Genomic DNA, 20,938 nt, shown 5'->3' with positions numbered 1-20,938 from the left:
TTTCAGTTGTTCTCTTGAGATGTACTTCTAGCCACAACACTTAATTAAATCTACCCTACAGATACTAATGCCACCACCTTGCCCCACTAGAGCACTCCAGATCAATATTACTCACTATCTTCTATATCACTGGTGCCTTAGAAACTTAAAAGATCATTTAGAATATATACATATGAATTCAATTTCCATAGTAAACACAAGTTTGGGGAAGGGGAGCTTTAAGAAAAAAAAAAGCCAGAAAGGAGGTGCAAGCAGAGCATGATAAGTTACACTATTCAGAATCTGTGTGGAGTTCTTACTATGCTTTTTCTCACTGTCTCCTCTTAGGTATATTCAGAGGTGGCCATGACTTATTGGTGAGGTCAAGGTTGGCCTTAGCAGATGGAGTGACCATGCAGGTGACTGTCAGAAGCCAAGAGCGAACACCTGTAGATGTTATCTTGGCTTCTGTTGGATAACTTTTTCCTGGGCAAGATGAAGTTGCTATCTACTTCACTGTCAGTGAGCTCTTATGCTAGTGGCATGAATCTCCCATGAAAGATTAATATTTGGCCCCGAGCCAGCAGATCAAGCTACTATCTGTCCTTGTGCATGCCCCCCCCCTTTTTTTCTTTTTTTCCCCCTTTTTATTATGCTTGGCCAACTGTGGTGTGATAGTATGCTTTGGGTGTACTAGAAAAATCAAATCCTATGCTATACCCCAGCTGCTTTAACTCCATCACATCCTTTAATTGAATGTGTGTCTGAAAGTTCCTGGCAATGTTGGAAAAGTTTATCCCAGAGGGGTGGTGGGGGAGGGGAAGCCAGAGTCCACTTTTGTCAAAATTCATTTTTATTAAAAGAAAGTAAACACTTATTCCAGTTGCAGTTGTTATACTTGCAGATGCTAATAAAAAGAATTTAAAAAGAATCACTCAGTAATTGTTTTGATTAAGACAATGGAATTGTGGTTTAAAAAATATATGCAGCACCATTTGCTTATAGGTCTTTCAGAATTTTTTTTTTTTTTTCTTAAAAGTTCCTGGAACTTTCCTGTCTGTAAAGTACAGGAATTAGCTAAGTTAATGAGGATACCTCTCTGGGACACCCAGTAGGAAGAAGTTAAGCAAGCATCATAAGAGGAATCTGTGGATTTCAGCATAGTACCTTGGACTATACAATGATCCCCTCCCCTCCAGCTCAGGAGGGACATGCTTCCAAGCACTGAGGTGTGAAGAGTCAGACTGTTACATGCTGTTAGGATTAGTCTTCCCAGCTAATAACAGTCCATCTCTGGCACAAACACTATTAGTCCTTCATGTCCCGTGATTTTAGGAAATTCTGTAAGTACTTTGGATTTAGTTCAATTTCACAAATCAAACAAGTTTAGTTAGGTTTGTTACTCTGCCAGAGTAAGTGTCTACTGGGTTAGTATCCTTACAAAATACGTGTGAGTAAATCATAGTCTTCAAGCGTACTGAGAATACATTATTCAAACTGAATACCACATCATAAAGCTAACATCTATTTAAAAAAAAAAGGCTATAATCAAAAACAGCTGATTAAACTAAATCCAAAATTATAGCAAGGGAGACCTACTCTCACTTGAAGCTGAATTGTGTAGCACTTAAAAAGCACATGCCCTTAACACCATTCTAGAAGAGGGAAGAAGGTACCCTCTCCTCATTCTTTTCTATGTGATTCCAATTGGGGTAGGCCAAGAAATGAGCGTTTCTAAATATTTTAGAAAAGTCCACAGAAGTATCTTTCAAAAGGCTCTTATGTAAAAGAATGTCTGCCTTTCAGCATCAGTGAGTAGTAGTGCCCATCAGAATTTCCTAATAACACAAAGACCACAGCAAGTCCACATGCTGGATTAGATGTCAAAGGAATGGGAGATGGATTATTAGGACACCCTTAGTCAGAGCTTCTACTGTCTTTTTACTCCATGCTGTTCACCAATGTGAGTCAGGTAGACTTTGTGAGAGAATAGTGTTTGGGGGCCAGGACCTCTTTTGGGCATTTCTTTCTAAGTAGAATACACAACAGATAAGGGAGTAGGGGAGGTAAGACAGGGAAGCTACTCTCTCCAGCTCAGAAGGAGTTGATGAAGCCCATATATGCATTCAAGAAGCCCATGGGATCCTCTAGCTGTGGATAGTGGCTAATGTGGTCATCCAGAATCGACACTGTGGACCGCGGCAGCGTTTTCCTAGTGGAAGAGAATAGCATGTAGGTGAACTTGAGGCTGGAGGGAGGGGGGAGCCATGTAGATGAACTTGAGGCTGGAGGGAGGGAGGAGCCATGTAGGTGAACTTGAGGCTGGAGGGAGGGGGAGCTAAGCCAGTGGGCAGCCTCGGTAAATGCCCCACACTGGAAGGAACCCACAAAGAGCTTATTCGCCTTCTACTCTGGAGTTACATCTTAGGCAGATAAGCTTGCTCATTCCTTTTATGACATATGCAGACTGCTGTTTAAAATGTCCATAATCAGGGCCAAGTGGTGGCACACCTGGTTGAGCGCATGTATTACAATGTGCGAGGACCCTGGTTTGAGCCCCTGGTCCCCACCTGCAGAGGGAAAACTTTGCGAGTGGTGAAGCAGTGCTGCAGGTGTCTCTCTATCTCTCTCCCTCTCTATCATCCTCTTGATTTCTGGCTGTCTCTAGCCAATAAATAAAGATAATAATTTAAAAAATTAATAAATAAATTAAATAAATAAAATGTCCATAATCTAACAGACAACAACCTTGTGCAACACATATCAAAGCAGGATGATTTCTACTGCCTTAGAGAAAGATGGGCAACTCAGCAACTCATTGTCCAAGTAATGATAAGAAAAGACCTTGCTGAAGCCAAGGAGATGAAAGAAAGTATTCTGTGTGAAATCAAATGCAAGCAGTGTTACTACAGGGTTGTTTCTGCTAGGTCATGTGAAGGTATGGAACATTCTAATGTGATGTAATCAGAGACTTCATATCCTCATACTTTGTCACAGTGAGCTTTCTCAATCTTTCCTTATTGATCTTGTAGCTGAGCAGAGTACAAGTTAGCTTTATAGTCAGAGTAAGGCAACCGTTTCTTAAAATACATCCATTCCCTTTCCTTGGTTCACAGAACACCCTCTTCTTACCTGTATGCCTACGAGTATGTAGCAGCCATAGCTTACCTGTGCACCCCGTAATATGCAGTGGCCATATATGAGTGAAATACAGTCGTATAAATCCAGAGTACATACAACTGAATTTTTTTACACTTTCATTTACATAACAATGTAAAATTATGTCACACTTTTATCATGTGCTCTGTATGAATGTCAGTGAGGAAGCAATCAAGCAAAGATCCCTCAGGGAACCTCACCTGTACAGCTCCATAAACTCTGGATACGGATTCACAGGATCCAGTGGTCCGTAGATGAAATGAACTAGGAAAGAAAAGAGGAATTACAAATAGCTCTCATGTCTGCTCTCCTACACTAATCCTAAATTTAGCTCTCCCCCCAGAAAAAGATTACCTTTCAATAAAAATAAATAAATAAATAAATAAAACTATGATAGAGAACCTAATTTCTTGGGGCTGGGTGGTGGCATTCCTAGTTGAACACACATATTACAATGTGCAAGGACCTGGGTTCAAGCCCTGAGACACCTGCTGGGGGGGGAAGCTTCACAAGTGGTGAAACAGTGCTGCAGGTGTCTCTCTCACCTCTCTCCCTCTTTATCTCCCCCTTCTAACTCAATTTCTCTCTGTCTCTATCCAAGGTAAGTAAATAAAAATATTTTTAAAAAAGAATACCGGGGGCCAGGCGGTGGTGCACTCGATTAAGGGCCCACATAACAGTGTGCAAGGATCCAGGTTCAAGTCCCTGATCCCCACCTGCAGGGGGAAAGCTTCACAAGTGGTGAAGCAGGGCTGCAGATGTCTCTCTGTCTCTCTCCCTCTCTATCTTCCCCTCTCAATTTCTCTCTGTCTCTATACAATAATAAATAAATAAAACATTAAAAAAAACAAAAAATAAAGTCTTTAAGTAAAAAAAAAAAAAAAAGAAAGAAAACTGAAATTCTTTCACTACACTTAGGACATTTTCTACGCAGAGCCATTCATTGTCTCCTCTAGCTCTTCTGTGCCCTATACTGTCAACATTTTCTATTAAGAAAAAAAATCCAGGCAATTGTTATTTATTGTCCCCCCTCCACCCCTCCCCCACCAGTTATAACTGACCCTTGACCTTTTAAATCAACCAGTAATTTCATGAATACTAATAACTATTGTGTTACTGTTCAGTCAGAGACATTGATTTTTCCTTTTAAATCTGTAAGAATGAAGAAACAAATAAGCAGAAACCACCGCCAGCCTCTTGATTAGCATCTAAACAGTGTTCTGTCCCAGCATTTCAGCATTTTATCTTGAAAGGCAGTCACAATGCACAACACTGAAACCAATCTAACTCCCACTCCTGACAGGTGTCTCAGTAAAGGATGCCCACTTAAACTTTAACTTCAGGTCATTTTTTATTTTATTTTACTTTATTTAGTATATATGCACTCCAAATATTGCAACAATATCCTGGAGAATATTTGTTGTTTTTCTTGGAAATTGGAACTTAGCTGGATATCCCACATATTTTTATTTATTTATTTATTTTCCCTTTTATTGCCCTTGTTGTCTTTTCTTTTTTTACTGTTATAGTTATTATTGTCGTTGTTACTGATGTCATCATTGTTAGATAGGACAGAGAGAAATGGAGAAAGGAGGGGAAGACAGAGAGGGGGAGAGAAAGATAGATACCTGCTGTGAAGATAGATAGATAGAAAGATAGATACCCTCTGTGAAGCGACTCCCCTGCAGGTGGGGAGCTGGGGGCTTGAACCGGGATCCTTATGCCGGTCCTTGCGCTTTGCGCTGTGTGCGCTTAACCCACTGCACTACCGCCCGACTCCCAATGTCCCACATTTTTATCTGCTACACCTGACAGTTAAGTTTAACCCCGATGTCCTCCCATTTTCTTATCAAGGTATAATATAGAACTACTCACTGGGAATATTTACAGAGGCCAGAGCTCCCACCCAGCGTCTTCTGAACTTCTTCCTTTGATTGATGTACTGTAAGAGACTAAAGGGCAAAGAAGTCAGTAGCAGCCAGAGGAATTTTTCTTGTTGTGCAGCCGCAAAGCCCAGAAGCTCATGTTACCAGGAACACAATGTGTCAATGTATCTACATGTATCTTTTTTTTTTTTAATCCTGAAGCAACCTGACATTCCCCACAACATCCCACTGAATCTACCGCATTTGTGAATTTATTTTATTTCTTTTAATTGTGTTAGCCTCCCAGAGTTAACCATTATGTTGGGAAGCAGAGATCATGCCTTCTGCCAGTGAGGGAACTGATAACGCTTGGTGTTTACTAAGTGGGGAAGGAGTTCTGAGAAGGTCAGAAGCTAGGTTGGATACTAAGCCACTCAGGTTGTGACTGGCTAACCACTAACAAGCCCTGAGGCCCAAAGGTACAACACACACTTTTGACCTACAATATAGAGGACTTAATTATGTGGCCTCAGCTATCAATGTGTTTTTGAAATCCTGTATAGAAGCTGATGAGCACAAAGCTTCATTCCCTTGACTTGAAATAAAGTAGTTTTCTTTGGCTGTTTTTGTCTGCTTGTTTTTACGGACTCAAACTACTGTATTCTAATTATTCTGCCTGACAATTCCATAATGTTTGTCAATCATCAAATACCACCTCTGCAAGTGGCATTTTTGTTTGGATATTGGAAAAGGAAATATACAGGGGATTTTTTAAAAGCAAGTTTGGTTTTACAATTTATATTGCAGTGGATGACTAGGTAGCCAGTGGGGGCCTGGGGTGGCAGAGAAATGGCTCCCTCTACTTCACAACTCCCAGCAAAGCCACCAGTTACACTGGCCCAGCTGGCAAAAGGACAGGGTTTTATCTCAAGTTATTTATGACTATCACCATCTCCAGATCCCTCTGTGAAAGCAACTACATTCTTACTTGAACTGAGGGAAAGGAATTCTTTGTACAAGACAGAGAAATCTCTGCCCCTGTTGCCACAACAGAGATATGAACATTATCTTTTAGATAATCTTATCTATGGTTATATATCCTCAAGCACTTAACACAAGTACAAAGAAGGATTTGCCAAAGCCAGCTGACAGTGAGTTGGCAGATGTTTTTGTCCAAGCTTGGCACCACATGGCTTAGGCTCAGGGCTGACTCTATTCTCCCTCCTTAGAAATTGCAGGGCAAGACTTTTTCTTAATCTGCCAGCAAGAAACAAGCAATCCCACATCTTTCTCCAATTAATAAATAAATAAAATTTTTAAAAAACACTTATGTGGAAACTAAAGCAAAAGGTGATTACTCACCTGTCAATAACTAAGTTCCCGTCATTGGTGCGCATCCCTGCCCACATGTCCCACAGCTCATTCTCAGAAGGTCGGGTGTATGGCCCAAAAACTGGAGTGAGACTGAAAGAGTCCAGAAAAGCAGAGCTAAGTCTGAGAAGAGTTCAAAATATCCAGTATGACTGGAGCCTCAGAAAATATGGAGTCCAACCCATAACGGATTTATAAATCCCTTCTATTCTGTCCCTATCAAGTAGTCAACACTTTTGTTTTAATATAGTGGTATTTGATTTTAAAAAAATTTTAGATTTATTTTTTTTAATATTTTATTTATTATAGAGAGAAACTGAGAGGGAAGAGGGGGAGGAGGGGGAGAGAGAGGGAGGAAGACCTGCAGCACTGCTTCACCACTTGTGATGCTTTCCCCCTGCAGGTGGGACTAGTGGCTTGCATCAGGACCTTTTGAAGTGTAATGTGTTCTCTACCAGGTGTGCCACCCACCGCCTAGCCCCTTGACCGAGAATTTTAATGGTGACAGTTTTGCACTGCACTGTGCTCAGGGTATCGTGAATCAGTCCTTGACTCACCCTCGAGAGAATACAAAGAAGTTCATCAGTCGTGTGAGAATGGGAGATAGCACACCTCCATCTTTGAGAAGCTGTAAGCAACCCAGTAGAAACAGACACAGTTACATTAATTTAAATTCATGAGATGAGTTTTAAACTATGGCCCATTTAATAGGCCCCAACATTATTTATGTGAGTATACATCTTAGAAACGAAAGGCTTAGTAGAGTAGCTAACCTTTTGGAGAAGAAGAGGACGGTGAGTCTCAGGAAATATACCTAGAGAAAAACACTTATTTATGTTAGTCATTTACCAACAACTTAAAAAAGAAAGAAAGAAAGAAACCATTATGAAACTATCCTATTCATTTTTACACCTTTATTGCCAAAATTAACTTTAAAATAAAAATCTGTTAATGAGTCACATGACAAAAGAAACCAGAGATTTTTTTTGGGGGGGGAGGGAGCAGGGGGAGTATAGTTTCTTGAAAATAAGTAATAATAAACCTGGGACTTTTTATTTTACATTTTTCTGCAGGCTCAATGGGAAAAAGTCACAAGCACTGGTGACAAAGGGACAGACTCCTAATCTCCTGATAGCCAGGGGGCATTTGGATGGAGGTTTTATAAATATATATGTATGATTTATAAGCCAGACTCAATGGCATAGAGAGAAAACATTTACAGAAGGTCTACTCAAGGGGGTTACCACTTTCAAGCTAAAATTTAACATTGCCATTAATTAAGAGTCCATAAGATGAGCCTGCAATGGCTCCGCTGCAATTATTTGCATGGCCTAGTGCAGTTATTAAAGCTACTGCAAAGCAAGACTTAATCTCCTTGCTACTTCTAGTCACATTCACTACCAGACCTACCACCAGATCTTGCTATGTGTGTGTTTTAGGAAAGAAACACATTCCTATATCACAGTTTAGTGATGGTTGGTGATATAATAAATTCCATTTGTGATCCTATTTATGTTTGCTATCTATAAAAACATTCTGAGACAGGGCTAGCTCACCTCAGGAATCTACGAAAATAGTTGTGACAGAAATAGAAAGATAAGGCTCCCTTCATTGAATCATGTCTGCTTGTAACTGTGTAACTGTGTAAATGTGGCCCTTTTAGACTCTCGCACCTCATTTTCCACCCACTGCCAAAGTCATTACCTCCATTGGACAGGCAGAGACTCTTTATGGTAAGTCGGCCAGATCGATTCTGCTTAAACCTAAAACAGGGAAGAGTGTATGTAACTCAGAGGCTCATGACAGACCCCCTAGACGGAAAGGGGCTAAGTAGAATCCAGTGAGCTAGTGAAACAATGTGCGAATAGTGTCACTGACCTGTAGAGCAACTCCTGGGCAACGATATCTCCATAATCATGAGACAGTAGGTTGATCCTGCGGTTCTGGAGCCCCAGATGCCGCAGAAGTGCCTCTACAATACTGGCCTGCTCAAATATGGAGTAGTGGTGCGGTCGCTAAGGGAGAACAGAACCAAGGTACATAGGGTGAGATCCTGAGTGCAGGTCTGTTGGCCATCCTGACCCCTCTATTCTCACTGAGCCCCAGCCCTCAACACTGGTCACCCAACTAGCTCCTGCTTACCGGTTTGTCACTAAAGCCAAAGCCCAAGAAATCAAGGGCAATCACGCGGTGAAACCTCAGGGTAAGACCTTCCCAGATCTGTATGAAAAGAAGAAAGAATGACTGGACTTTCTGATCCTGTCCTTCCTCTCCTCTAACCGCCAACACCCCTGTCTTAGCTCAGTATTTTAAATAGGTCTCAATAGGGGGTGGGGATGCTGGGGGGGGGGGGACTCCCATGGAACTACCGCAGGTTCACAGATGATCTTCTTGGAAAGTGTGTTGTTATTCTTAATAATTAATATCTATTGAGGGAGGAACTCCAGCATTTGCAACTTGGCATTGACACTCTGCAGATTGCCAGAGTGTCTTACTCCCTTATAGTGAAGGAGAAATAGTTCTACATGTAATCTTCTCTAGTAGGCAGCTGGGCTAGCAACAAACTCCTTGCTTTTAGATTTTTAAAGACCTTGTAGGGCCCCAAAATCTGATTTCATTACCTTGTACCAGTCATAGCTAGAAGTTGGAAAGCCGTGTAAAAGCACCACTATCTCAGGACTTCCAACCACTCCCACAGAGTCTGGAAGAAAGAGCAATCAGTCAGGACAACACCTTATAAAAAATAATCTTGGAGATATTAAGATCTATATAATCTGGCATAAAGTAAAAGAAACATTGCCCAAATGAAGGATGCTTAAAGAATGACTTTTAATGCAAATGTGTTATCAACTAGGCATTTATTTCTCCTTTTCATCTATTTATGTTAAAAACTGCAAATTACTATGAAAACACTTGAATGAAGCTTATTTACTTTTATCTAAATCTAAAAAAAACTTTTTCTCCAAATATCCATTATGTACTATCATGAAAATTTCTGTACAGTAGAAAGTAAACTTTTACAGTTAAAAGTACGCAATTAAAACTTAAATATTACAAACTCTTTGTACCTTATAAATAAAAGGACTCACAAAATTCTCCAAGTCCACAGACTGGCGAACACCTTAATTAATGCTATTTTTCTAGTTAGCTTCTATCCCACAAGAGACCCAACCCACTATCAAATGCATAGTGCCTCTAGTTATTTTAAATTCTAACAATTACAAAGAAAGTTAATGAACATATAAAGATACCTTTCTTACAGCTTAAGAATCTTTTTTTTAAGAATCTTTTAAAATAGCCATTGAAATAATAAAATGCTTTGCTGATAGTATTAGATTAAAAGAGACACCCATATACTGCCACTGCCAGGAGAATTTAATAGGGCTTGCAAAAAAAAATAATTTAGAATCAATTAAAATGGAATATGCTTTGGCCTAAGAGACTTAAGTCTTAAGAATCCATGTGATATCATTTCATTTACAGATAATAGTGTTTAAAATATATAAGGGAAAAATAAATACACATGAAATATTCCATTCAAAATACTTAAAACATTGAAAACCTGGAAACCACAGAATGGTCAGCATAAACAAAATAGTATACTTACTGCACTGAATATAGCCAATGAAAGGAGGTCAGGAGCAATAATGAAAAACGGTTTATGAAACAAACATTTTTCGTTATTGCTCTTGACCCCCGCCCAAAAGAAATCTTGTCCAGTCTTGCGTCTCAGTTTCTTTGCCTAGAAAACGAGGTTAAGGACACCTACTTCTGAGGATGGTTGCGAAGATTAAATGAAATAGCGAAGGCTGAAGAGCTGAACTCAATGCCTCGCAAAGGGTAATTACTTGATTGAGTAGCAGTCATAACAACAATTATCATTAGCAAATTAATTTCTAGAAAGGTCTACGATTATTGAAATCATTATGCATGTAACAGATAATCTTTATATAGACAATAATAAAATGAAATTAGAGATGGGTGGGGTGGAAGTGGGGCCGAGGGGAGGAAAGCCTGGTAGCTCCGTGAACAGTGTTAACATTACTCGACACTAGGGGCGCTCTACAGAGGAACTTATACGTCACTACAATTTTGTGCTCTCCACCCACCCCCCACCCCCCACCACCAGTTTTAATGTTCTCACTATTAAGCTCACTACACAGAAAAGGCAGTTTGTCCCCTGGGACACTAAGTAAGTGTGGGGGTAGGGGCCTAAGATGCATGGGTGTGTGCTAAGGGCTCTGGTCCTCACCTTGGTAGAAGATGCGCATTCCCTTGTAGGTGAAAAATTTGCCAGAAGACTTCCAGGACTGAAGAGCGGGGGAGAGCTGGGGGGGCGGGATGTGCAGGTAGGCTGCGAGCAGGGGCACGGCCAGTAGCCCCACCTGGACCCACCACTCCCTCATCCTGCAGGGAAATCATGCGAGTGAGGTCAGCAGTCAGACAAGAGCGCATAGGATTCTTCGCAGAAGCCCAGAAGCCCACACATACTGTCGCAAAATTGGGGGGGATCATCTTTCTACACCTTTCTATCACTACCTTGCCCATTTTTGCAACATAGCAAAAAACGTTAACCAAGGATAAAGAACACACCTCTGCCTGCTAAGCCATCACTATATCTTACCATTTGAATGTCAAGGGAAATGAACATCATTTTAATGTATAATCTTCTCCCCCCACCACCAACACTTTAGCTCCTCAGCCCCACCCTGTGAGCCTACTGAAGAGGGTTTTATGTAAAACAAAGGGTTAAAGGCGGTGAGGCAGGTCTGCAGGTGTCTATCTTTCTCTCCTCCTCTCTGTCTTCCCCTCCTCTCTCCATTTCTCTCTGTCCTATCCAACAACGACAACAACAATAATAACTACAACAATAAAACAACAAGGGCAACAAAAGGGAATAAATAAATAAATAAAATAAAATAATAAAAATAAAAATAAAAAAATAAAAAAACAAAGGGTTAAGTATTGTGCACCATTTCCTTAGAGGAAAATAATTAATTCCTTTACATTCACTCTAAAAGCTCTATTACCAATACACTGGCTGCTACTAGTAATATATATATATATATATATATATATATATGGTTTTGCATATATTTAATTGTGTTAATATCACATGCTATTAAGCAGAGATACTCTTGTTTTGTTGTTTTGTTTTGTTTTAAATATTTATCAATCCTCTGATACAAGGGAAGACCACTTGTTACTATCTGAATCACTCAGTGGAGTCTGAGAGAGTAAAGGGAGAGGCTCTGTCGTGACCCTGAATATCTAATCTCTTGAGTGGTCAGCACAACACATTATGTTTCTGCTTTGCTTAGACCTTTGAGGAAGCCACTCCCATGTGAAAATTAATTTTGCCTTTGGAAGAAGCGCATAAGTCTGAAAAACCAGCCTTCTCCTGCCCAGGACTACAAAGGTACAAGTCATTTAACCTCAAAGCTACCAAGTACTAAATAGGAATCAGAAACAGTTCCCTCTGTTAATAGCTTCTGAATCCTGATGGCCACCAGGGGGAAAAACTATCAATAGAATGAAAGTTTGCTCAAAATAACCAGAATTCAAATACCTTCCAAGACCAAAATTAGAGTTGTCCAGAAAATACATTATTACATATATATATATATATATATATATATATATATATATACATTTGTGTGTGTGTGTGTATATATATATATATATATATACATATATATATATATATATATATATATGAAATTGTCAAGAGTCCTGGTAGAAATATCTGTATACACAGCCATCCATATAATCTGGCCACAATCCCAATCCATCACAAATTAATACAACTCATAAAAAATTTTAGTTCAAAAATAAATAAATAAGCCTGTGGCTTCAGTGGTAAAAACGACCACACCCATTAAAGAAGCTCACTTCCACTGCCTAATTTTTTGGGCATGGCTAGGAAAGTCTCCCCGCCCCTGCCCCCTCCCCCTTCCCTTACTCCTCCCCCTCTTCTACTCCCCTCCCCTCCTCCCTCTCCTCCCCTCCCCTCCTCCCTCTCTCCCTCCCTTCCTCCCTCTTCTTCTCCCTCCCTTTTCCCCCCTCCTCCATCCTCCCCTCCTCCATCCTCCCCTCCTCCCTCCTCCCCTCTCCTGTCCATCAAACCGAATCAGTGATTAAATGTTAATTAACATTAGAAATCATTCACAGAGGGTGCCCTAAACGTGATCTTTGTGTCTCAATTTTCACCCCACGACAGTAGCGGACTATGTCCCAATATCTCTTTGAAAGCTAAGATGACAAAAAGCAGCAGGACCGTTCCCCCCGAGATTCAGCTCACTGGTTTGCACACTGGCACTGCACCAACTCCCGTGCCCGTGCCGCTTCTCATTCATTCACAGGCTCCCGCAGCCAGTATCTGCAATGACTCAGCAGAGAGTCAGGGAGGGGCTACTAGAGGAGTCCGCAAAGAGGACCCCCCCCCATGGTGCAGTTTATGCACTCTGTTGCAAAACACCCCACTCTCTCAACACCCAGACCACCACACTTTTTTTATCCTCTAGGGAAGCCAAAGCAATCCGTCAAGATACCTGTTCAAAAAGAAAAAAAAAAAAAAAAATGGCCCTAGCGACATTTTAGGATATTGAGCGTGGCACGCGTTTGGAATTGAATACGCAAAATGGATTAAAAAAAAATCTTCATTATTCAATGAGCCACAAGTCAAATATCGTAAATCCTGGTTGACAAACCTTCTGGAAACTGGCCAATCTTTCTGCGCCCCTGACTGCTACGTCTTGTACATGGGGAAGAAGGGGGGGGATTTATTCATTGCAACCCACTTTACCTTGTCGCCACCAACCACTCTAGAAACCGCTTCGCTTGGGACCTAAGTGGCCGCAGCCTCGGGCTCGCTCAGTTGTCGCTGACCTCGCAGAGATACTTACCCGTCGGTGACAGGAGCCAGCGTGGCCGAGCGGCGCCTATGCTGTGCCCCTCGCGGCAGCCAGCCCAGGGTCCTCCACGCCCCGCCAGCTGCGGCGCCGCGCCGGACTGCGGCTCCCGCTATCCCGCAGGGGGGGCACTGCTCTTGGCGCTCGGGACGATCACACACCCGCGCCCCGGCCAAACTCCTGTCTCGTCTCAAAACCCTAAATCGTGCCGCAGCAATGTCGAGTGAGGTCTTAAATGTGGGAGGGAAATCCTAAATTGCGCTGTGCTGAGACCATGGGTTCAAATTGCCACCCGTGCCAGAGCAATCCCAGGTTTTGCTGAGGGTGGGGGGAAATCTTAGAATTGCACGGGGTGACGCCCCGGTCTGGAGACCCTAATGTGCGTGGGTCGGGATCGGGATCGGAAAATCCGAAACTGCGTGGGGCCAGACCGGGGTCTAAAAATCCTCAAGTGCCCGGAGCGCAGTCGGAGTCTAAAGACCCTGACCCGCGCCGGGCGGGAGTGGGGTCTGGAGACCCTCAGCTGCGGGGGGCGAGGCCGGGGTCTGGGGAGGCTAAGCTGCGACTGTCGAAAAGGGGGTCTAAAAATCCAAAGTCGCGCAGGGCGAGCCCGGGGTCTAAAAATCCTGAATCGCACAAGGCGATGGTGCCTGGATCTAAAAAACCTGAATCGCGCAGGATGATGCTCAGGTCTAATAAGCCTTAACTGCAAAGGGCCAAATGGGGGTCTCAAAATCCTAAATCGCGCCAGGGCGATGCCCGGGTCTAAAAAATCCTAAGTCACGCAAGGGTGACACCGGGGTCTCAAAAAATAATAATTTAAAAAAATAACCCTCGATCCCGCCAAGGAAGGATCCCGGAGTCTCCAAGTGGCAAGTCACAACCGCGGCGGCAAGAGCCAAAAAAAATAAAAAAAAAAAAAACAAATATCCTACATATCCTAGCCTGGCGACACTGGGGTCTGGAAATGCGAAGTCAGGGCGACGCCAGCGCAGGCAGGAGTGACACCCTCTCCCAAGTCGGCCGAGTGGGCTCTGAGGACGGGAGTGCGCGCCCCCACCCTCCCGAGGGATTTTCTCCGCTGCCGCTGCCGGGGAACCGCCGCCCCACAGCCCCCGCTCTAACAGGCAGAGTCCCCACCCGCTCGCTCCGGCGGCACCCCAAGTCTAGGACAGAGCTCCCAGCCAGCCACACCCCCTGACGCCTGGCGCGCACCCACCTGCGGAGGCGATCTCGGCGCACCATGGCGGCGGCGTCCTAGTCCATGCCTCTCCGTGCCGCGCCTCGATCTTGCACAGCCAAGCCAGGCGGCCCGGCGCAGCGCGCAACCCAACCCGCGAGGGCGGTGCCGGCCGCGGCAAGCAGCGAGCAGCGAGCGGCCACCCGAGCGTGCGCTGCGGCACTGCGCGGAGCCGGGGCGGGCGAGGCGCGGTTGCCGCAGAGGAGGTGCCAGCGGCCGAAAGCTCCGAGAGCTGCTGATTGCCGCGGCAGCGCTGGGAGAGCGGGCACCGACTTTTAGAGCCCCCCAGCCCCGCCCCGGACCCGCCCACTGCGCCGCTGCAGTACCCCTCCTGCCGCAGTCACCGCCCCTGCCCGCACCCCCTCCCTGCAGCCTTGCAGCCCTGCAACCCTGCAGATGCTGCTGGGCGGGGGCGCCCCGCTTGCTCCGCTTCTCCAGGAGGCACCTTCAGGGACGTCGACCGACACCCCCTTGCCCCCCAAGTACCACTGTTTCCTGCAAAGCACCCCCAAAACTCTGGGCTCGAGGTTATGCTGCAGAAATCCTGCTCGGGCGAGTTGCCGCAGGAAGAGGACAGACCCCTGAGACCCCAGACACATGCCCTAGACTTTCCACGATGCCCCAGCCTCAGAGGCGGCCGCTGAACCACTGCTGCAACAGGGCTTAGGGCTGCCACTGCAATGCCCACACCAGTCCCCAATGTGTGGGTGCAGCATAGCCTTGGGCCCAGCCCCAAGCTGCATTCCTCGAGTGCCTGACACCTCCCAGGTCCCCAACCGCCGGGGACTGGCCTAGAGCACAACCCACTGATAGAGACCCTTGTCTGGATAAGCCCAGCACACGAATGGGCCAACTCATAAGGTGGTCGCTTAGGGAGCAGGAGGGGTAAAACTTTGGGGAAGTGTGGGTTCCCGGGGTCAGCCACAGGCACGCTTCCTCTGCAGCGGCACGATGTGGTCGGCCTGCCAGAGCCCGCTGCAGCCCTACGGCGGCGACCGCTCACTTTAAAGGTGGCTCGTTACATGTCTGGGCCTCAGTCTTCCCTAGTACATGGACCTCAGTGATTTAGGGATGAAGGATGGTGGTGGGTGATTCAGAGATAAAGGATGATGGCGGTTTCTCACGTGTTATCCTCTCAAAAGGCATCTTTTACGCCTCTGAAAAGAGAATGGGAGTGCATTTTACAGTGTCCGCGAGATCGTGCTTCCAGGCTATGCATCGAAATTGAGGGCTGCATCCCCACAGCCCCGGGAACCAAGCTGCGAGGCAGTAAAGTCTCTCACCAGCAGGGGCGCTGCAGACCTCATTTCCACTCAACGCCGCCCCAGCCGGTCTGCAGCCTAGAGCACCGGCGAACTAGCACGATTCTCTGTAAGCGGGTTCTACACGGCCCGCGGGGCATCTCAACATGCAGAGGGCCGGGAAACCACTATTTAAGAGCGTGTCTGCAAGCCAGGTGGCTCCGATAACGTGGGGCACAGAACGCACGCCGCTGTGACACCTTAGGCTGCGGCAGGCAGCGAGCAGGCATACAAAGACACAGGAGGCAAGGCCCGGTGCGGGATGCTGGCGGGGGAGACTGACGATCGGATGCCATTTACCTGTGTCCCTTTCATTTCTCGGCAACATTCTGTGACAGGTTGGCTTCCTTCATTCCCCCCTTCCCATCTCCATCCCCACGTCCCTCAACATACTAGACCGCTAAAGGCCGATCTGGGGAATTTTCACCTTTTGTGTCTCTGGAGCCCGCCAAAGCAGGCCCCTAATAAATCCTCCATGAATAGTACAAGAATTTGAGGACGCACGGGGGAGGAAGTAATTAAGGGGCAAGGGGAAGGGTGGTCTTGAATGATGAATAGACATTTACCGATGAGACAAAGAACATTCCAGCCCGAGGCGAAGGCGCTTGTGAAGCCCGGGAGGCGCAGGACCACACAACCTTTTGAGGGTAGGAGGCTGCGAGTTATAAGGGTTGGAGTGCGAACAGCACCCCCCATTCCCCGCCCAAAAATAAATAAGTAAATAAATAAAATGAGGCTAGAAAGCATTTTATCCTCAGGAGTTAGGAATTTGTCTCTAAAGAAAACGAGCAGCCACCGCGGGCGTGAAATCCTTTATGGTCTAAATCGGTGACCTGACAACATTTAAACTTGTCCCTTAGAGTGCAGGGTCGTCCATTGTAACTGACCACCGCTGCTGCCTTTTAAGAACCAAATCATCTTTTTTAGTGGCAAAATTTAAATCAGCCTTTTCCACAAAGTAAAAAGGTTTGTCAGTTTCATTCAAAGACAACAGCAACCTCTCTATTCATTGTCTTTTTTTTTTTTTTTTACACACATTGTGGATGGATCCGGTGGTATCTTAAAAAAAAAAAAAAAAAAAATTCCACACTCTCCCAGGCCAGAAGCACCGGGCATCCAAGATGAAGGCGATTTTGTATTTGTAAGGGTCTGAGTGCGCACAAAGGACCTTATTCTGAAAGCCATGGAGCATGTCTGCCCACATGGAACAGCTGGGGAGACAGGAGAGACTTTTTTTGAAGGGGGAAGGAGTGACCCAGGGCAGCTCTTTTAAAGACAAGAGGAATTCTAAGTCTGGCGTTCAAGGGAAACCTGCCTGGAAAGCATGGCTAGAAAAAACTTCCCTGGTGAAGCCAGGACTGGGGTAGAAATAGACTCAAAACTGGTACCTGGTTAGGCAGAGAGAGGGTTCCTGTTTAGAAGACCCTCCTAAGTAGGAATTAGGAATCTGAAAGAAAAAAAAAAAAGGCAGAAAATCATTTTGAGAGATCGCCTTGGCCAAAGTGGAATTTGCTTGCAAAAGTCGAGGGAGAGGAAAAAGATGGTGAAAGCACACCAGGAGCTGAAGAGTTAATGAATTTCTAAATGTGACTGAGTACTTCCACCAAGCAGCTTCTTCCACCACCGTGGGGGGAGAACTAGGGCTCAAGGTAGAAAACAGTTGGGGCGCCTGAGAAAACACATAACCCTACATAAATCTCTAATCTGCCTCTGGCTGGCTCTCAGTACACCCTTTCAGATGTCCGATACAGACACCACACTTGACCGATAGCACATGTAGCCGTGTTCCCTCAACCGACAGTTTTTCATCCACCACTGACACATTCCAATCCTCAAACAGTCCCAGATAATAAAGCCTCAGAGTTGGGCAAAATGGTACACAGAAAGTTCTGCATTTATTAGCTGGCTGATGTACAACTGAGGTATGAGGTCAGCAGGGCTGGCAACACAGGTTCAATAATCCTATTTTCTTAACTGTCCAGTTCAAGATCTAGAAGATGACAAAAAGAAGTAGGTATTTATGGAGACAACGGGACAGATCTAGGGCTGCTGCCTTTATAGGCTGAATTCTTGATTGAAATACATTTTAAAAGTTCAAAATGGGAAAAGTCTCACGGTTTGAGATGACAGCTGGTGTCAACTGCATCAGGGCTCCAAAAAGCCATTGTACATTGCAACTAAAAGAAGCTTCCAGAATATGTTATTTCTACTCTATTCTGCTAGTTAGATCTCACAGAAAGCATTTTATTCTCTCCTACAGAGAGATCTGAGACTCGGAGAACAAACAGGAATTTGTTCAGAGACAATCAACCAAACTGTACTGCAAATTATGTCGCTTGATGTAACAGCTCTCAGATTTTAAGATCCCACTATCAAATAGATCTGCACCTAATTTATCACTAACCCTCGTAATAGCTTGGCTACATGAGTGTTTTTATCTGCATTTTTCCAGAGTCTGATGCCACACCTTAAAACACCAAAGGGTTAGTATGTGAAGGGACTGAACACAGATGTGTGTCTAGTTTCAAAGTTGGCGTTCTTTCCACTACCCCACACTGCCTCCCTGTTTAAAATAACCAGGCATGCTTTACTGGAAGAAAAGGAGCCTTGTGGAGCAAGTGGAAGAAGGAAATGTGTTAGTGGTCCTCAAATATTTGTGGAAGCAGCGTTAGACATTAGGTTCTGTATGTCTCCAACTTGTAGAGAGCAACTTGTAGGGAAAACAGATGTCGATTCAACATAAAGAATTCTCCCAACGGCAGTGGCTGTGGGGGAGACTGCATGGCTCAATCATTTCAGGGGGTGACAAGTTCCCTGTCACTAGAGGCTGAGTATCTCTATGGCAGGTCTGCAGGCCCAGGGTATATGAATGCACAAATGATATAAAGATCTTCTCCCATCTAATAGAAACTAAGGCTCAGAAAAGATAACCCTTTTACTGAAGTGTCAAATTCACAAGTGAGTCTTCTTCCACAAGTGACCCTTAGCCCCAAGAGGTGTGTATTTATTTCCCTTAGTATGTTGTTTCCTGAAGCACACAAGAGGAACTGAAGACTGATCAATATAATCACATCCAACGTCCTGCTCAAGCAAATGTAACGAAGATTGAAAAAAAGGTGATTGGTGTCTTTCTTCCCGGGCAGGCTCATTCAGGGGTGTAAAAGTGTTTGGCTGGGGGGGAAAAAAGGTTCATAAGATGAAAGTGGGCAAAGAAAGAAACAACAGGGCTGGGCGGCCCATTAGCTAGAGAAAATAAACGTGCGGGTTTTTCTAGCTTGCAGTGTTCTAAGCCCCCAGAAGTCTCTCACACCTCTACAATATGGAGTACATAACACAACCCTGAACTATGACTGAAGCTACCCCACAGTTCTGCACCTAGGACGCCTCCTTCCCACTTGCACGGTAATTAGGCTAAAGGGTTGGAAGGAAAATCCTCTCTTGTGTTTTTACAGCTCTTTATCTTTCGCAGGCCTTATCTGATCAGATGATCACTGCCGGTACTCTAAGGAACACAGCTACTACTTTCTCTCAGACAGACAGACAGACAGACAGACAGACAATTTTCTAGGTGCCTGGGGAAGAAAAGGGAGAGAGGACACAACTCACTCTGGGAATTTAAAAAAAAAAAAAAAAAGACAAATCCCACTTCCTACACTAAATTATTCCTCCATAGATGAGTCAACTCCTCCGAAGCAGGTGTTTTGCTTTTCCCTCGATTGCTATCAACACCTCACACCTTCCACAGCAATCCTCCCCAACTGTGCTTTGAGTTGGGGGGGGGGGGGGCGCGGAGGACACCCACGGAGCTACAGCAGCGCTGCTTCTCGAACTGTCTTCCAGCTCCAGCCACCCGCGGTTCCCGGTCCGGTGCAGGCTCCCGCACGGTGCACACGACCCTCCCACACCTCCCTTCAGACACACACCCCGGGAGGCTCCCATGCATTGTCCCAGGCCGGCGGGACCTTAGCAACCTTCCAGCCCCCCCCCCTCCCCCTGTTTGGAAGGCGCGGCCTCCCTGCCGCTTGCAACCCGACCCCCCTTGGAGAGTAGCTGAATGCCCAGACAGCGGGAGGGAGGGGAGCCCAGTTCCCCCGCGAGGGTTAGGTGACTTGTGCATGCTCGTCCGAGCCCGAAGTGCCGGTAGACTGCGCGCCAGGGCCTGCCCACGTGGCCCTCGCGTGGCGGGCACACCTCGTGCGGACACCCGCGCTCCCCGGCGCGGCCCCGCGCGCACTGGCGCATCCTCACGGCCTCCTGGGCCCTGGGCGTCCCACACTGGGTCCCCAGGACTGGGGTGGCCCAGGCACTCACTAGCCACACGCTCCCACAAGGGAGGCCATGACCAACGCTCCAGTGAGCTGAGAGCGCGAGGGTGCAGGGACGCTCCTTCCCCGCCCCGTCTCTTACCTGACTCAGGTAAGACCTGGGCTACAAGACTCCATGTTGGGGGAGGCGGTTGCGCATGCGCGCCCTTCGGACAGAGGTTCTCGGCCTTACCCCAGTCCCCAGCGAGGACCGGCCAGGCCACCGAAAACCCGGCGCGGTGCTAGAGCGTCGCCACCTCCGCGCCCCGGCCCATCGCGCCTAAGCCTGACATGTGCTGCCGCCTTATCCCTGCCGGGAGTCAGCGCCACCTATTGCAAAGGGTATGAAACGGCAGGCCTCGCCTTTGAGAGGAACTCGAGGGCTTGAATAGATGGGAATTCAACTCCCTAAGGCACCGATCTGAGAACTTTCTTGTGATGAGAGTAAGTGTGTTTGGCAAGCGGTGAACTATGTAGAGCTCTTGCGTGAACCTTCCAGATATCCGAACTTCACAGCAGTCCAAAAGACTCCCCAATGCCCTATCTCTACCCCTACCTTTTATTCCAAACTGTGGGTCTATTCTTTGCCTGCCTGCTGTTCAGCTATAAAGGACTGGCCCACAAATACCTACTGCACAAGAGTTTAATTAAATTCACTCCCACCATTCTCCGCCTACACTGTGGAAGGGTCCACTACCTTCCCCTGAACTTGTCTTCTCTGTTTTGGCCAAAGGCTTTACCATCTATTTTAATCTCCCACACATAACCATCAACACCTGTGACATAGTGGCATGAGGCCCAAAACTTG

At 45.6% G+C, this 20,938-nt stretch overlaps 2 protein-coding genes across 4 annotated transcripts in view; one reads left to right on the top strand and one right to left on the bottom strand.

The window, feature by feature from the left end:
* The window catches only part of COPG2 (COPI coat complex subunit gamma 2), a 153,892-nt gene extending 152,982 nt beyond the window's left edge, over positions 1-910 (top strand). Inside the window, exon 24 of the mRNA XM_007524210.2 lies at positions 328-910. Coding sequence (XP_007524272.1) covers positions 328-458 — 131 coding nt within the window. The 3' untranslated portion in view covers positions 459-910. The remainder of the gene's footprint in view (positions 1-327) is intronic.
* MEST (mesoderm specific transcript) lies at positions 815-20,370 on the bottom strand. Of its 3 annotated transcripts, none has more exons than XM_060196574.1 (12): positions 20,234-20,370; positions 10,627-10,781; positions 8,996-9,075; positions 8,517-8,594; positions 8,253-8,389; positions 8,079-8,137; positions 7,148-7,188; positions 6,932-7,002; positions 6,366-6,467; positions 5,014-5,090; positions 3,339-3,402; positions 815-2,191 (listed from the first exon to the last, which is right to left on the bottom strand). In XM_060196574.1, exons 2-12 carry the CDS (start codon positions 10,778-10,780, stop codon positions 2,074-2,076), a joined length of 981 nt encoding a protein of 326 aa, XP_060052557.1. In that variant the 5' UTR covers position 10,781; positions 20,234-20,370; the 3' UTR covers positions 815-2,073. The 3 variants fall into 3 exon arrangements, with proteins under 3 accessions (XP_060052557.1, XP_007524268.1, XP_060052558.1); XM_007524206.3 differs by lacking the exon at positions 20,234-20,370 and adding an exon at positions 14,505-14,795; XM_060196575.1 differs by lacking the exon at positions 20,234-20,370 and adding an exon at positions 13,280-13,391.
* Between the last annotated feature and the right edge of the window lie 568 nt (positions 20,371-20,938).

This window comes from Erinaceus europaeus, chromosome 8 (genome assembly GCF_950295315.1).
Source record: "Erinaceus europaeus chromosome 8, mEriEur2.1, whole genome shotgun sequence".
In the NCBI taxonomy this organism is placed as follows: Eukaryota; Metazoa; Chordata; class Mammalia; order Eulipotyphla; family Erinaceidae; genus Erinaceus; species Erinaceus europaeus.
This window is presented reverse-complemented; position numbering and strand designations above follow the sequence as displayed.